The sequence below is a fragment of the Garra rufa genome, chromosome 19 (assembly GCF_049309525.1).
Source record: "Garra rufa chromosome 19, GarRuf1.0, whole genome shotgun sequence".
Classification (NCBI taxonomy): Eukaryota; Metazoa; Chordata; class Actinopteri; order Cypriniformes; family Cyprinidae; genus Garra; species Garra rufa.
The window spans coordinates 38,686,091-38,703,876 of record NC_133379.1 but is presented as its reverse complement, the minus strand read 5'-3'; the positions used below and the strand labels follow the sequence as shown (position 1 = coordinate 38,703,876).

The 17,786-nt window shown below is 32.2% G+C and overlaps 1 protein-coding gene across 1 annotated transcript in view; it reads right to left on the bottom strand.

The window, feature by feature from the left end:
* Positions 1 to 223: 223 nt before the first annotated feature.
* The window catches only part of scamp1 (secretory carrier membrane protein 1), a 33,247-nt gene continuing 15,684 nt past the window's right edge, over positions 224 to 17,786 (bottom strand). The window contains exons 2-9 of the mRNA XM_073824307.1: positions 17,534 to 17,611; positions 15,301 to 15,411; positions 10,003 to 10,114; positions 8,903 to 9,031; positions 6,598 to 6,757; positions 6,410 to 6,511; positions 5,668 to 5,785; positions 224 to 5,492 (exon numbers count right to left, since the gene is read on the bottom strand). Coding sequence (XP_073680408.1) covers positions 5,343 to 5,492; positions 5,668 to 5,785; positions 6,410 to 6,511; positions 6,598 to 6,757; positions 8,903 to 9,031; positions 10,003 to 10,114; positions 15,301 to 15,411; positions 17,534 to 17,611 — 960 coding nt within the window. The 3' untranslated portion in view covers positions 224 to 5,342. The remainder of the gene's footprint in view (positions 5,493 to 5,667; positions 5,786 to 6,409; positions 6,512 to 6,597; positions 6,758 to 8,902; positions 9,032 to 10,002; positions 10,115 to 15,300; positions 15,412 to 17,533; positions 17,612 to 17,786) is intronic.

Sequence of the window (17,786 nt, the reverse complement as noted above, 5' to 3'; positions counted from 1 at the left end):
GGTCATAGTATTCCCCCCAAAATTAAAAAAAGGTCATAATATAAACAATTAAACAATATCTTTCAATAATTCAGGTACCCTTGCTAAAACCTAAGGTTTTTCTTTAATTTAAAAAAAGAAAAAAAAATCAACTATCCAGTCAAATTCTTTCTCCAGAATGTTATATAGCATATATATGTTTATATATTTAACAGACATGAAAATAAATACATAAGACACAGGGTTATGTAGTTGTTTTTTATTTTATTTTTGTGTTAATACAATAAATATACAAAACTCAAACTACTCAACATGCGACTAAGGGAGCGAGACAGGAGTGCATTTGTACAGTACAATCAAATTCAGGACGACAGGCCACCGTTCCTTTTAGTTATACAAAATATACAAATATCCCTCGCGTCTGTTTTTAAATAAGGTCAATGTAGTAGTAGCGGTACAACCAGTGATGCTTTTTCTTCAATCCGTTCCTCACGTTATCAGTGTTTCAACTAAGTTAACTAACATCACTAATTTAAAAAAAGACAGCTTAAAGCCACGATCCATTGCACCAAACACAAGAGGTCACGTCAGTTTATCTGTCGTCTCGCGCTCCCAAACAGAGGAACACTCAGGTGCCATTTGTTGAAATGTATTTATAAAAGGAAGAACGACTTGCAGTAACACACGCACGCAGAGTGAGAGAAAGAGAACCGTACACGACTGAAAAAAAGATTCATAACACAAATATGACACACTCGATGAGATTTGAAACAAAAATAAGAAACAACAGAAATAGCTCATAGAACTGTTTCTTTACATGTATAAATTAAAAAGACTTCAAACGAACTCAATACTGAACATAAGTGATGAACACAGTTTGTTCTCTCACACACACAAGAGTGTTGCTGAAAGGTTAAGATCAAGATCAATTTGCATCTTGATGCATATCCCATAATCGCAAAACTTGGCTGTCTCTTGGCGACAGTAACCAAGGCTACAAGGTTCTCTGCTCCAGTCGATAAAAAGAGGAAAACGAATGTTACTCAAAAAGCTCTACGGTTCAAACCGACAAACGACGACGGACAATGCGATTCAGGATCCAACATCAGGACGGCCCGGCACGGCACGGTCTTACACACATCTGCAGAACAAATAAAATGCCACGTGTCGTTAGCGATGTGCACTTTGGGAGCGATTAATTGTGATTTCAAAGTGTTTTCCAGTTTATCCTACAGAGAGCTCGGCAAGCTTCCCATGCATGTGCAGGAACGTATCCTGAGTGGTTCACGCTTTTAAGAATTAGTTTCCATTCCAAAACAACTCTGTTAGAAAGAAAGAAAGAATTCAGGAAGCCTCAAAATCATTCATATGTTTAAAATCAGTCAATACTTTAAGTCATCATACAGGTTTATATATATATATATTTATATATTTACAAGAGAGAGACCCTCTGAGTTGCGTGTGGAGCGTTTATGGTCACATCTTTGTGTACTGATGGCTCATTTGCAGGACGAAGCGTTTACGATGATATTTGGCCGAATCTCGCCAAGAAAAGGTCACACTATACCACAAAATCCAAAGAAAAACTCATTGTTTTTATGCAAAAGGGCATGTTATAACATGAAAACCAAAGAAAAGCAATGGTTTTTAACGCAAAATGACGTGTTATAGTTTGAAATCCAATGAAAAGGCACATTTTTGTAACAAAAGGTTGCATTACTCCCCAAAAATTTAAAGAAAAGGTAAATCTAGTTTTGCGAAAGTTCGTATTGCTGACAAAATAAGCCACGTTTTTATGCAAAATCCAAAGTAAAGAAACTATTTTCAATGCAAATGTCGTGTTATAGTTTGAAATCCAATGAAATGCCAAATTTTGTTATATAAAAAGCCACATTAGACCCCAAAATTTAAAGAAAAGGCAAATTTTGTTTTGCTAAATGTTGCAATGTAGCCCAAAGTCCAAAGATAAGCCAAATTTTTATGCGAAATGCCATTTTATACCACAAAAGCCAAAGAAAAGCACCTATTTTTAATGAAAATGTCATTTTATAGTTTGAAATCCAATGAAATGCCAAATTTTGTTGTATAAAAGGTCATTTTAGACCGCCAAATTCAAAGAAAAGCTAAATTTTGTTTTGAGAAAGGTCATATTGTACCGCAAAATCCAAAGATAAGCCAAATTTTGCCGTGTTATACCATGAAATCCAAAGAAAATAAACCATTTTTAATGAAAATGTCATGTTGTACTGTGAAATCTGATGAAATAACTAATTTTGTTCTACAAAAGGTTGTATTATACCCCCAAAATCTAAAGCAAAGCGAAATTTTGTTTTGCGAAAGGTCATATTATAGCCCAAAATCCAAAGAGAAGACTAATTTTTATGCAAAATGCCATGTTATACCACAAAAGAAAAGAAAAGCAACTATTTTTAATGAAAATGTCGTGGTATAGTTTGAAATCCAATGAAATGCCAAATTTTGTTATATAAAAAGCCACATTAGACCCCAAAATTTAAAGAAAAGGCAAATTTTGTTTTGCTAAATGTTGCAATGTAGCCCAAAGTCCAAAGATAAGCCAAATTTTTATGCGAAATGCCATTTTATACCACAAAATCCAAAGAAAAGCACCTATTTTGAATGAAAATGTCATTTTATAGTTTGAAATCCAATGAAATGACAAATTTTCTTGTATAAAAAGGTCATTTTAGACCGCCAAATTCAAAGAAAAGCTACATTTTGTTTTGAGAAAGGTCATATTGTACCGCAAAATCCAAAGATAAGCCAAATTTTGCCGTGTTATACCATGAAATCCAAAGAAAATAAACCATTTTTAATGAAAATGTCATGTTGTACTGTGAAATCTGATGAAATAACTAATTTTGTTCTACAAAAGGTTGTATTATACCCCCAAAATCTAAAGCAAAGCGAAATTTTGTTTTGCGAAAGGTCATATTATAGCCCAAAATCCAAAGAGAAGACTAATTTTTATGCAAAATGCCATGTTATACCACAAAAGAAAAGAAAAGCAACTATTTTTAATGAAAATGTCGTGGTATAGTTTGAAATCCAATGAAATGCCAAATTTTGTTATATAAAAAGCCACATTAGACCCCAAAATTTAAAGAAAAGGCAAATTTTGTTTTGCTAAATGTTGCAATGTAGCCCAAAGTCCAAAGATAAGCCAAATTTTTATGCGAAATGCCATTTTATACCACAAAATCCAAAGAAAAGCACCTATTTTTAATGCAAATGTCATTTTATAGTTTGAAATCCAATGAAATGCCAAATTTTGTTGTATAAAAGGTAATTTTAGACCGCAAAATTCAAAGAAAAGCTAAATTTTGTTTTGAGAAAGGTCATATTGTACCGCAAAATCCAAAGATAAGCCAAATTTTGCCGTGTTATACCATGAAATCCAATGAAAATAAATCATTTTTAATGAAAATGTCATGTTGTACTGTGAAATCTGATGAAATAACTAATTTTGTTCTACAAAAGGTTGTATTATACCCCCAAAATCTAAAGCAAAGCGAAATTTTGTTTTGCGAAAGGTCATATTATAGCCCAAAATCCAAAGAGAAGACTAATTTTTATGCAAAATGCCATGTTATACCACAAAAGAAAAGAAAAGCAACTATTTTTAATGAAAATGTCGTGTTATAGTTTGAAATCCAATGAAATGCCAAATTTTGTTATATAAAAAGCCACATTAGACCCCAAAATTTAAAGAAAAGGCAAATTTTGTTTTGCTAAATGTTGCAATGTAGCCCAAAGTCCAAAGATAAGCCAAATTTTTATGCGAAATGCCATTTTATACCACAAAATCCAAAGAAAAGCACCTATTTTTAATGAAAATGTCATTTTATAGTTTGAAATCCAATGAAATGCCAAATTTTGTTGTATAAAAGGTCGTTTTAGACCGCCAAATTCAAAGAAAAGCTAAATTTTGTTTTGAGAAAGGTCATATTGTACCGCAAAATCCAAAGAGAAGCCAAATTTTGCCGTGTTATACCATGAAATCCAAAGAAAATAAACCATTTTTAATGAAAATGTCATGTTGTACTGTGAAATCTGATGAAATAACTAATTTTGTTCTACAAAAGGTTGTATTATACCCCCAAAATCTAAAGCAAAGCGAAATTTTGTTTTGCGAAAGGTCATATTATAGCCCAAAATCCAAAGAGAAGACTAATTTTTATGCAAAATGCCATGTTATACCACAAAAGAAAAGAAAAGCAACTATTTTTAATGAAAATGTCGTGGTATAGTTTGAAATCCAATGAAATGCCAAATTTTGTTATATAAAAAGCCACATTAGACCCCAAAATTTAAAGAAAAGGCAAATTTTGTTTTGCTAAATGTTGCAATGTAGCCCAAAGTCCAAAGATAAGCCAAATTTTTATGCGAAATGCCATTTTATACCACAAAATCCAAAGAAAAGCACCTATTTTTAATGAAAATGTCATTTTATGGTTTGAAATCCAATGAAATGCCAAATTTTGTTGTATAAAAGGTCATATTAGACTGCAAAATTCAAAGAAAAGCTATTTTGTGTTGAGAAAGGTCAAATTGTACAGCAAAATCCAAAGAGAAGACAAATTTTTATGCAAAATGCCATGTTATACCACAAAAGAAAAGAAAAGCAACTATTTTTAATGAAAATGTCCTGGTATAGTTTGAAATCCAATGAAATGCCACATTTTGATAAATAAAAGATCATATTATGCCCTAAGATTAAAAGAAAAGTGAATTTTTGTTATGTAAAAGGCAATATTATAACCCAAAATCCGAAGAAAAGCGGATTTATGGTTAATAATACCATTTAAATGTGCTCAACTGTCACAAAAACTAGACAAAATATCGTAAATGTTGTATTTTCTTAAGATTTTCTTTCGATTTTGATGTTGACTGTGACCTGGAAATGTTTTCGACGTGATTTTACGAGCGTTTAAGCCGAGATGATCGGTAAGACAGACCTGCGAGGGCATCTTTTCTTTTTCCTTGGATCCCATAAAAGGACACTGGATGACATCACTTCCTGTTGTTTAACAGGGACAAACGCACACCTGACAGTGATGTGAACATAAAGTGACTCTTTTAGGCTGTTAACACACAGACAGGCGTTCCACACTCACACTCACACTCACTCCAACTAAAGAACAGGTGAGCACACCTGCTGATTGACAGGAGGGGTGGGGCTGTGGGCAGGGTCTCAGTCAGTCACAGGAGTGCATTAAGTCAATGAGAGTGGGTCTGGTCTTCAACAGCCAGTCAGAGCTGATGATTGGCTAAAGAGACAGTTAGGAGGAATACGGAGGGCGGGGTCAGAGTAGCGTGGGCGGAGTCGGAGTTGTCTGGGCCAATCAGATCTGCTCTTTGAAGGCTCCCCGGGCGGCAGAGGAGGCGGCGTTAGCGGCGGCGGTTTGCACCGTTTTGTTAGCCATGACGCCAGTGGCGAACTCCTGTTGCGCCTTCTCGAAACTGGCACCGGTGGTTCGGTACAGCGCATGAACCTGCAAATAAACATGTTTGAGTTATGGCAGTACTTAAACTTACTTTATTCAGTTTCATTTCAGCATTATTTTAAGCAATAAAAACAATGTTTAATAGTATTAACTTTGAATGTAAGTGCATTTGAGGTGAGCATGTATTTTATTCATATGTTATGAAATGTTTAAGGTGATGCACCTTTTTAAACATGATGAGAGAGATGACAGCCGACGCGGTGAAGAGGGCAGCGATCAGGATCATGATGATGCCGACGGGAATACTTGTGTTCAGCCCAGTCAGCGCTGAGATCCAGCCACTACAAACACAAACGCTGGATCAGTCTTCATATCACACCGTATAATACAGTGATGCAGGAAGGAAAAGTCAAGTTAAATAAAAGCAAAGTGAAAATGTTTGTCAGAAATGAGGGTTTTTTGATTAAGGGTCATTATTTGCCCACTAGACTTGATTTTCAAGGACATTTTTCCAATTATAGGAAGATGTTTGATTTTTACATCAATCATCAATGTTATAACTGTGACGTTTAAAACTGTAAATAAGCCACAAAATATGCCATTGATATAATAAAAAAAACCTTTTTAAATAATTATACGATTACAGTAATGTGGTGTAAGAAGCACTTAATTGCATCACTAAACAGAACTAGAATAGAAAATCAAAAAATGTATTTTTTAACTAAACTATAATTGTACAGAGGTTTTTAAATCTTTTGCTTGAAATTTCAAAATATTTGCATAGTTTTCAAAATGAATGTCCTGTGAGTTTTTTATAATGAATGCTTACCCATAGAGGTGGATCTTGTAAGGGTCAGTGGTGTTTATGCACATGAAATAAGGGCAACTTATCCCTTTCAACAGTGCTTGCCATTTTATCCGGGTTAATTTCAGATTCTGGTGTACATGTGTGTGTGTATTCTCACCTGGCTCCCCAACCTGCAATGCCGATGGCTTGCAGCACATGGACGCCAAACTGGCAGATATAGACGAAGAAGAATACAAAGAACCTAAAAGAGCTGTCACTCCTTCAGAAAGAGAAAAAGAAAACGGTTACAGTCTGAATTCTCCAATAAAGGGAGTGTGTTTGCATGTGTCTTGTGTGTTTGTGTACCTGAACGCTCCATACAGAGGTCTGTACCAGCAGACAAATGAACAGGGTGTAAAGAGCATAAACCAAAGCATGGCCAGACCAAAATCCACTCCCCTCGACGCATCTACACAGAACCACGACAAACAGCCAAATATATTGGCAAACAGCGTCCCCGTGTGGACTACAAGAGAGGAACAGGAGAAAAGAGACAAAGAAACATCATCCACGTGTTACTCTTACAAACATTACATGGGAAAAGAATATTTTGAAAAAGGTTGTTTTATTTTGTGAATCTCTAATCACACAAACTTGCTACATAATGTGCTGTTTAGCAACCTTAAAGGAATTACAGATAACTTACTCACCCCCTTGTCATCCAAGATGTTCATGTCTTTCTTTTTATCAGTCGTATGTTTTCTGAGTAAAACATTTTAGGATTTCTCTCCATATAATGGACTTCTATGGGGCCCAGAGTTTGAACTTCCAAAATGCAGCTTCAAAGGGCTCTAAACCATCACAGCCGAGGAAAAAAGGGTCTTATCGAGCAAAACAATGGGTTATTTTAAAAAAAAAAAATAATAATAATCCAGTTTATACACTTTTTAACCTCAAATGCTCGTCTTGTCTAGCTCAGCAAGATGTTTTTAGAAAATAACCAATCTTTTCTCAAGATAAGACCCTTCTTCCTTGGCTGGGATCATTCAGAGTCCTTTGAAGCTGCATTTAAACTGCATTTTGGAAGTTCAAACTTGGGGGAACCATAGAAGTCCATTATATGGAGAGAAATCCTAAAATGTTTTACTCAGAAAACATATACGACTGATAAAAAGAAAGACATGAACATCTTGGATGACAAGGGGGTGAGTACATTATCTGTAAATTCTTGTTCTGAAAGTGAACTACTCCTTTAAACCATTTTTAAAATAAAAACTAAACTGATATTAGAACAAAAATGAAAATGACAACTGAAAATAAAAAAACTTCTTGATGTTTCATTCAAAAAGCTGTTAATAATTAAAGTGGTCTAAGCATTCACAGTATTTTATATTAACTGAATGACTGCAAAACCTCTTCACGGTTACTCAGAAGCTGCTCTTTTAATAGAGAGCTCAAAGCCAGGCTGTTCAATCATTTATATTTAAGCTAAAGCAGAGCCAGAGCGTATTCACACACACAACCCATCATTCACAGGGAATCCTTCATTCATAATGTTACAAAAAAATGTTTTGATTGCAAATAAACGCTGTTCTTTTTGAACTTTCAATTCATCAGACAATCCTGAAAAATAAAATATATAATGATTTTGGCCAGCAGAACTGTTTTCAACAATGATAATCAGATATGTTTTGCGTGTGTATATATTATAGTTTACCATGCATGGTATCGCCTTTAATGTTGCTGCAAGTTACGTTATTCATTCAGCAGCGGTTGTCAAAGTTTTGGTGTGGAATTTGTCGGTGTGAGATAACACCTTATGGTTCTTTCCCCACATTTACTGCAAAACTGCCAAGAATGTCTCAGGTCTCTCTCGGTCTCTGCCCAATTCCCTCCCAAATTCCTACAAAACAAGATCAGGCGAAACACCAGGCTGATACTAATCACATGATACCTCCATCACATGATGCAAGGGGGCTCCGCCCCTCCCCCACTCATCTAATATCATATGACTTCATGATTTCATCCCATATGAAACTCATCAAACAGAAAGACAGTTTCTCTGGGAGCACAAACACTGCTGAAGCCTATTAATTTCATTTCATTTCCCCTGAGTCTTTAGACTATTATTACACAAACCAAAAACCTGACACGCTTCCCAGACAGAGACAGCTGTGCACTCAACAACAACAATCACAACAGTCATGTGAATAAACACTACAGAGTAAATCAAGATTATTCAAGTAGGTTTAAATAAGATACTATTTAATTTTTTCTACTTCGAAATTTCTCATTTGATTTATGTTACTTCCACTTTTTTAAATAATTAAATAAATAGATAATTTTAAAGTATTTTAAATTACATTTTAAATTAAGTATTTGAAGTATTAATTTTTTTTTCAGGTTCATACGAACCTGAAAGAGGAAAATATTAGGATTACACCGTTTTACTCTACAGTTTTACTTTAGAATTTATTATGAACACTGAACATTTTCTATTTTACATCTTACCCACAGTATATGATTTATAAGGCCGTTTTTGTTACTGTATCTTTAAGACTCCTACTGCATGTAAATGACCTCCGTTGTGATTGGTAAGCCTTCACAGGCATTATGTTTGCTTACTGTTTTTGGACTGTTGGCATTATGGGATTGGTCAAGAGTTACTCACACATCCACAGATAGTACATGATCTTGACGGTTTTCTGGTACTCCACTGGGATGTCCACTGATATGTCATGATAGAAACATGGACCCACTGGAAACTTCTCTGGAAGAGGCGGCCAGTTGTTTTTCCTCCCTTAGAAACAAGCGGAAAACGGGAAAATCAATTAAAAATGGAAAGAAAGAGGTGGATGACGCAATAGGAGCATGATGACAATAAGTGGTAAACTGGGGTACAGAACTGGGAAACAGAACAGTAATTGTTTTTCCTCGCCTCCTGGTGCACAGAGACAATAAATCACACTAAATCTAAAGTTTATTGTGCGAGATGACAAGCAAGATATTGTTTTAACCATACGAATGTGTACAGATCAGCTGATGCATAATGCACACAAAAATGTTAAGAACTGTATATCTGTACTGTATATACTGATACATTCTCACACAGTGTCTTGCAAAAAGTATTAATTAACAAATACTTTAGAATTTATTATGAACACTGAACATTTCTATTTTACATCTTACCCACAGTGTATAATTTATAAGGCCAAAAGTTAATTAACAAAATTAACAATTAATTAACAAAAATTATTAAATTAATCAAAATTAATTAACAAAAGTTAACAAAGTTAATTAACAAAACGCTGCATCAGAACATTTGTAAGTCCACCATGAGTGTTTTAAAAACACGTTTTAGCCGATCCCTACTAGTTGAAAAAACTACAAATGGCGACATGATGCTTCAACTATGAGTTAAGGGTATGAATACTTATGCAATGTACTTATTTCAGTGTTTTATTTTTAATAAATTTGTAAAATTTGCAAAACTGTTTTTTGCTTTGTCATTATTATGGTGTATGGGGTGTAAATTGATGTGGGGGAAAACTAATTTAAAGCAGTTTAACATAATGCTGCAACAAAACGGGGTATGAATACTTTTGCAAGGCACTATATATATATATATATATATATATATATATATATATATAATTTTGATTTTTTAAATACAATTATATATACAGTATAAATGTAGTGTCTGAGTGGGCGATTTCTGGCCAGAATAAGCGATGCAGCACCGACAGGCTTGACGCGAGGCTAATAACTCACCTCCTGATGCGTTGAGAGTCTGCATCTCCCTCTCCCTGCGGTCCAGCTCAGCGGCTTTCCTCTCCAGCTCCTCCTGTCTCCGCAATAACTCCGCCTGGGCTCGCGCCTGATCCTGAACACAGAGTAATTCTCCTTATAGGCACAGAAGAACAACTTTAGGAGTGTCAACATCATAACACACCAAGGGATTTTCTCAGACAGTTTAGAGGAGACACAGCTGTCAGAACCAATCACAGACATGTCTGAAACTCAGGCCCGTGAGGACAGATCACTGTCTGACTGACAACGCGAGTCTTGTCTAGATTATTTGCGGCATATCTTATCTGGCGAGTTGTTATACACTGTAAATTTGAATATGCCTATTTTATAACTGATTATGGCAGGACTTCTATTCAACACTACTTCTGCTCACCAAGGCTGCATTTATTTGATTAAAAATACAGTAAAACTGGTAAAATTGTGAAATATTATTACAATTTAAAATAACTGTTTTCTATGTGAATATATTGTAAAATGTAATTTATTCCTGTGATCAAAGCTGAATTTTCAGCATCATTACTCCAGTCTTTAGTGTCACATGATCCTTCAGTATGCTGCTTCTAATATGCTGATTTGCTGCTCAAGAAACATTTCTGATTATTATCAATGTTAAAAACAATTGTGCTGCCCAATATTTTAGTGAAAACTGTGATGCATTTTATTTTTTTTAGGATTCTTTGATGAATATAAAGTTCAAAAGAACAGCATTTATTTGAAGTACAAATCTATTGTAACACTATAAATGTCTTTAATGTCACATTTGATCAAATTAATGCATCCTTGCTGAATAAAGTTTCAATTCCTTTAAAAACAAAACCTCCTCAAATTTAAATAGTAGATGGTTATATTTTATTTATATTTATTTTTGTTTATTTATTTATTATTTCAGTACACACACAAATACATATATATATATATATATATATATATATATATATATATATATAATTAACATTAAAAATTATTATATATGCATCTGTTAACATAATATATTTATAAATCAAACAAGAAAATTTTCTTTTTAAATGACACTAGTTTTCTTTGATTAATAAATAAAAAATTATAATATTTACTATATTCGCATATAATATATTATAATATATATATATAATATAATAAATAATAAAAAAAAACAATATAATAAAAATGCTATTATTACTTGAAAGTGCAATACTTAAAAGTTTTATTATCAGTAAACAATTTTTAAGTAAATGATCTGAATGAATACTGCTGAAACAATGTTTCAACCAAAAATAAAGTCCTAACTGCGCCAGACCTCGTAGCGGCGACACATGCTGCACTCATTACAGCGGCGTCCCAGTTATGACAGATTATAATTTCAAGAATCACTCTTATCTGAGCCAATCTGTTGACGCATTCTGCCCTTGTTTCTGGGTCATTTTAAGGGCTCAGAAATCCCCAGCTTTCCCTGAAGGCAGCATCACGTGACCCGCACGGCTTAATAAAGCCAGTGGGCAACAAGTCCTTTAACAAGCCTTCTGTTGTCACCCTGAGGCTCAACTCCTACAAACTAAAGACTAGAGAACAGATCATGAGCTGAACAACAGCAGCTTCTGATCCGCCTGCCTCCGGCCTCCTCCTGAAGATCTGGATCACCTTGTTGTGTCCTAACTCAAAGCGTCTGACGTCACGCGTGGAGCCCGGGCGAGTGAGTCATTTGACACACGCCCAAAGTGTGCCTGCGTGTCCATATGTCTGGAGACAGGCGTCCCTGTCCCTCAGGCGTGCTGAATTATACAGTATAACCCACTCGTGAGCAGACCGGCTCGCAGCTTTTGCCTGCTGGAAGCTTCTGTTGTCCTACTGAGGATCTTTCTGTGAAATCAAGGAGGATTTTCCACGCTGGATATCGTTTAACAGCAGGGATTGTGCTTCACACAAACCCAAATAGGGGGTTTAAGGTTCCAGAAAGTCCTTCTAAAGGAGCTTCATGTAATCGATTAACACATCAAATAATTCAGACTCGTCCCTCAGTGTGTAAAAATGAACTGGAAACGTATTTAGAGGACTAGAGATACAAATATATTTAGATTTAGTAGTTGAAGTTATGTTTAAAAAAAAATTATAGATTTTTTATTGTATAATTATTATTATTATTAAATAAATATTACATTTAATTTTATTATAATAGTATTGATTATTATTATTAATATTAATGAAATGTATATTAGAATATTATTTTTACTGTTATTAATATTATTACTATTAATAATAATACTTACTTAATTGTTATTGCAGTCATGTTCATATACAATCACAATACTCTCGACCAAAACTGGAACTTTTTAATAATACAAAACAATTAAAATAATAATTAAAGTAAAAATACATACATACATTAGTAATTAAATAATATTATAATGATGATGATGAATAAATTAAATTGTATAAAAATTTTATTTATTATTATTATCATTAATAATAATAATAATAATTTAATTGTATAAAATGTATAATATTATACTTTTATTATGTCCTTTTATTTATATTACTATTACTATTACTATTTATAATAATAATAGGGATGGGTCACGATTTTCGAATATTCAATTAGTTGATTTAATTACCGATTAAATTGCCCAAGTTTTCGGTGATGATGCGCCACCAATAACGCACTTCAAAGCTGTCAAGGACAACAGAAGAACAACATTTCTAATTCTAATAAAATGAATGAGAATGAAGTGTAGTGCAAACTCTGCCGTGCGAGGCTTGTGTATCATAGTTGAACCACTGCAATGCAAAGGGTGTTCTCTGCGGCCGGAATATCGCATAAAAAACTCTGAATGGAAACGTGAAGATGCGCATTAATTAAAAAATGTGCATAAAACGTAAGTGCACAATTAAGTAGGATAAACTTTTTGTCCGATAAGAAAAAAAATGCGCATAAACTACAATAAGAAAAATGTGCTTTAAAAAAGTCATGTGACTTTGCACGATGGAACGGGATAACTTCACTAACCAGCGGACCCATCTTGTTGCACAGCATCAGAAATGTTGTTTTAGTCATTCTAAAATGCTTCCTGCTGTCACTTGCCCACCAAGGCACCAGCGCTTCCGTCGTTTTGATTATTTGATTTTTAGTAATAAAAATCATTTCGTTCAGTTAGAGAACAAACAGTACAATTAAGAACTGAACGCGGCTGCTCAATGCAGTGGATCTAACAGTCACATTCACGGCATGAGTCACATGAGGAGTGTTAAGTCGAGTTAGGGTGAGAGAGGCAAAATGTTGGCAAAAAATTTAGTTTTTAAACGAAATGCAAAACTGTCTGTTTTAAAAATAATTTGGCTGCTGCCGTTTATCTAAAAGGTGATTTTGGAAGCTCATCGGAAGAACGATCGTTTATTTATTTGGTTCCACCGTGTTTGCTGGTTTTCAGTACGCCTATCAATTTTGTGGAAGTTCTGTAACAGTTATTTTATTTTTCTTAATAAATTAATAATTCTATGTTTAATATAGACTAAATAATTTTGTCGTACTGTTTTGTTGATGTCCATTCAATGAATTGAGGCTAAATCGAAAGTAAAAGTAAAATGCTCACAGGCTATATAAAGCCATTTAAAAGCAAAGAAAAGCGTGGGAACGAGGGAAAACTCTAACGAACTATCCCCCAACATTTCCCCTCTGTGTTACCGGTATTACCTGTTGTCACACGGTGACTGGTGGGAAAATTTCCTCACAGTCACATCCCTGCTGTACGCCCTGAGGGGCAAGCAATTTATTATCTATATTAAAATTATTGTTTTCAGTGCTTTTCCTAGTTTTCTTAGTGCTATTTTTGTTCTCTCTGTCTCGTTGTATAGAAACGGTGCTTTGTGCGCAATTGCCATGTTCCAGTTTTGCGCATTAATTCGCATTTTTGGATGGAAACATATTGTGAACAGATTGCGCTCCCATCTTTATCCCGATCATGTGGACATGCTCATTTTTTTAAATAAAAACACTATATAGGTAATTATTATATTAAAACGTACCGTTATTCAGGGTGTTTACAATATGTTTTAGCGCGCAACGTTTTAAGCCTAATATTCATGGATTAACTAATCAAATGTTTTTTTTGCTTTTTTATGTATATTGCTATGAATGTTCATGCTCATTTTTAAAATAGAAATGTCTCAGGCTTATGAGCAACTGAATGCTAATCGATTTACAGTTACATTAATAAGTGCCATAATTCGTTTATGTTTATTATATTAATATTTCAGCAATCATACATTACAACCATTAAACGGCTTATGTTAAGACAGATTTGTTAAGACAGATTCTCGAATGAATTAAACAGTTTATCATACATATTGAAAGTGTGAATGGTCTTGTTTCCTCTCTCTGTTTATGTATGGGCGTGCATGCGCGGGAGGGGTGCGATTTTCGAATAATAATGAAATAATACCCTGCGATTATGAATAGTGTTTTTGCTTAAAATGCCCATCCCTAAATAATAATACTATTATTATTACAATCGTGTTAATAAATAACCAAAAAATTATTGACCAAACCTGGAGATTTTTAATAAAACAAAAACAATTAAAATATTAAAAAATGAAATATATAATAAATAAAATATATTATAATAATAACAACATTATTATTATATATATTATAAAAATATTTAATTTTATAAAAATAGTTTTATTATTATCATTAGCATTATTAACAAAAAGTAATATAACTGAATGAAATGTATATTATTATATTTATATTTCCTGTTATTTATATTTATTACTATTAATATTAATAGTAATAATTTTTAATAGTACAAAAACTATTTAAATAATAATTAAAAAATAAACCATAATATTAAAATTATTATTATATAATAATTTAATTTTATAAAAATAGTTGTATTATTATCATTAGCATTATTATTAATACTAATAATATAATTAAATACAAAAGATATTATTATATTCATATTATATCCTGTTATTTATATTATTACTATTAATAATAATATTATTAATATTATACTCGTGTTAATATATAACCAATTTTTTTAATAATACAAAATTATTAAATTATAATTTTAAACAAGTTAATAAATAATATATATATAAAAAATCACAACTGCAATATGTTTAAAAAAATTGGTAATGGTAATATCAAAATGGGACATTAGGAACATTAGTGCAATGTCAAAAGGATGATTTAGAATTTTACAATAACAACTTTCTCTACTTTTTGGCTGCTATACTTCCATTTCAGTGTATCATTTAAAGAATAAAGTGAGGTGCATGTACCGGCGTCTGCTGAGGTTGAGTGTAAGCTGGCGGTTCTTCGGTGGGTTTCATGATGGCCGGCTGTGTGTTGGCTGTGGGCGGGACTGATTTAGGGGCGGAGCCTGGCGGGACCTACAATGCCACAAAATAAAACATGAGACACCGTCATGCAAAACACCACAATTTCATCTCAATCATAACATATTAACAACATAACACCTTTTCTCTTCATTCACAACTCCAAACTGACTGAATGTGTCTGACAGTGTTTTGAATGTTCTGGATCATTCAGAAACGAAGCAATTCATGAGTACAATTAAGAAAAGGGAAGAAAATGTAATAAAAAGGGCTTTCAGTCAACTGACTGGCAATCTGACGGGTTTGTGCTGTAAGTGTGGGCTGTTCTGGGCAGTGAGCCCTACGCTGGTACAGCTTCACTAGTTATGCACTGTATGTTACTGTATGTATGCTGTTTGTTTCCTTGCCTTGTTCAGAAAAAAAAACATCCTATCCATACTAAATCTAAATGTATACAGTGCACCATATACACACATTTGGATGGCCTACAACATTTTGTCAAGATGTGCAGTATAAAATAAAGCACTCCAGATGGAATACTGTATCCCACAATGCAATGTACTCCAATTGACCTTCCATTATAAGCTTGATAATTGACATCAGCCATAATCTCATTGTTTGATTGCATGCAAAAAAAAGTTTTTTTTTTTTTTTAACTTGGATTAAAATTGCAAATCAGCTGTATTTCTATTATTAGATTTGAAATCTTTATTGTTGCATAACACACTATTCTCAGAAATAGTCTGCAGCATTTACTGTATATGTAACTGTTATTATAAAACCATACAGAAATTGAATACTTGAAATGAACTCTTAACTGAAATAAAATAAGATACAGTTAAAAGAAAAACGTTTTATTATTTCAGATATTTCTCCTTTTCAGTTAGTTTAACTTGAGATACTAAAATAATGCACCAATGGTTAATTATTGTTATTATTATTATTATTATTATTATTATTAATACACATCTAAATAAATAAGTTAAATTATTCAGGAAAAAATGTATTATTTAAATACTTGCATGGGAAATAATAATAATAATAATTATTATTATTATTATAAATAATAAAATAAAAATTAAATAATGCCATAATACATATATAAATAAAACAATTTTAATAATCATTATTATAATAAACATATATACATTTATAAAATATATAAAAAGAAACAATTTACAAAATGATCACAACAAATGATCATTATTTATAATAACATAATAATTATTATTATTAATAGCAATAGCAACAGCAATACTAATAATAATACATATATAAATAAAAATAACATTCAGGAAAATTGGATTTTTTTCATTTTCAGTTTAACTTGATGTATCAAAATAATGGTTAATTATTATTATTATTATTATTATTATTAATAATAATAATAAAAGAAGAATACACATATAAACTTAAATAATTTAAATCATTCGGGAAAAATATATTATTTAAAATACTTGCATGAGAAATTATTATAATTATTATTATTATTATACATAATACAATAAAAATAAAACAATGCCGAATGCATATATAAATAAAACAATTTAGTAATTATTATTAAAAATATAATTATATAAAATACATATAAAAAATAACAATATAAAATAAATATAAATAGGGAAAAAATTTAGCAAATTAACATTATCTACAATAATAATTAAAAATATTAATAATAATTTTTATTATTAGTATTAATAGCAACAGCAACACTAATAATAATAATAATAATAATAATAATAATAATAATATGCATAAATAAATAAAAATAACTTAAATTATTCAGGAAACTTGAAAGGTTATCATTTTTAGTTAAACTTGATGTTCTAAATAAACTTTAAAAAGTACTAAAAACTATATATAAATATTTATTTAAATAATAATAATAATAATTTTAAAAACACATTTTAATACAAAAAAATAATAGCAAAATAAAAATTACTTAATAAAAATATTAATAAAACTATAAAAGTATCCAAAAGATACCAAAATAACACTGGTATGTAAAAAGCCCTTCTAAACAAAGACGACCAGCCTCCCTCTCGCTGTGTTGGCGGATGATATTTTTGAGCCGTTCTAATTATTATTGTCCTCAGAAAACCTGCACATTTGTTAATTTAGTACATTTCCAGCATCTCATACAAGAGTCAGTTTGTCTCTGTCCTGGGCGTCTCACCGGCTTTGTGTCTGTGAACGGGTTATACTCCTCCAGGCCAGGTGGGGCAGTTCGTGTTACTTGTGTCACTGATGGATCCTGTAGAAAACACAGATAGGAAACAGCCTTTAAGTATTTGCCTGTTCAGGATACTTTGCATGGATTTTATTTACAAAATTTGCACACACCTGTATAAAGGTTTTCCGTTTACTCTTGTCTACTTTTACTAATACGCTTTTAATCTGACTGTCTGACTTCACACACATCTTATATT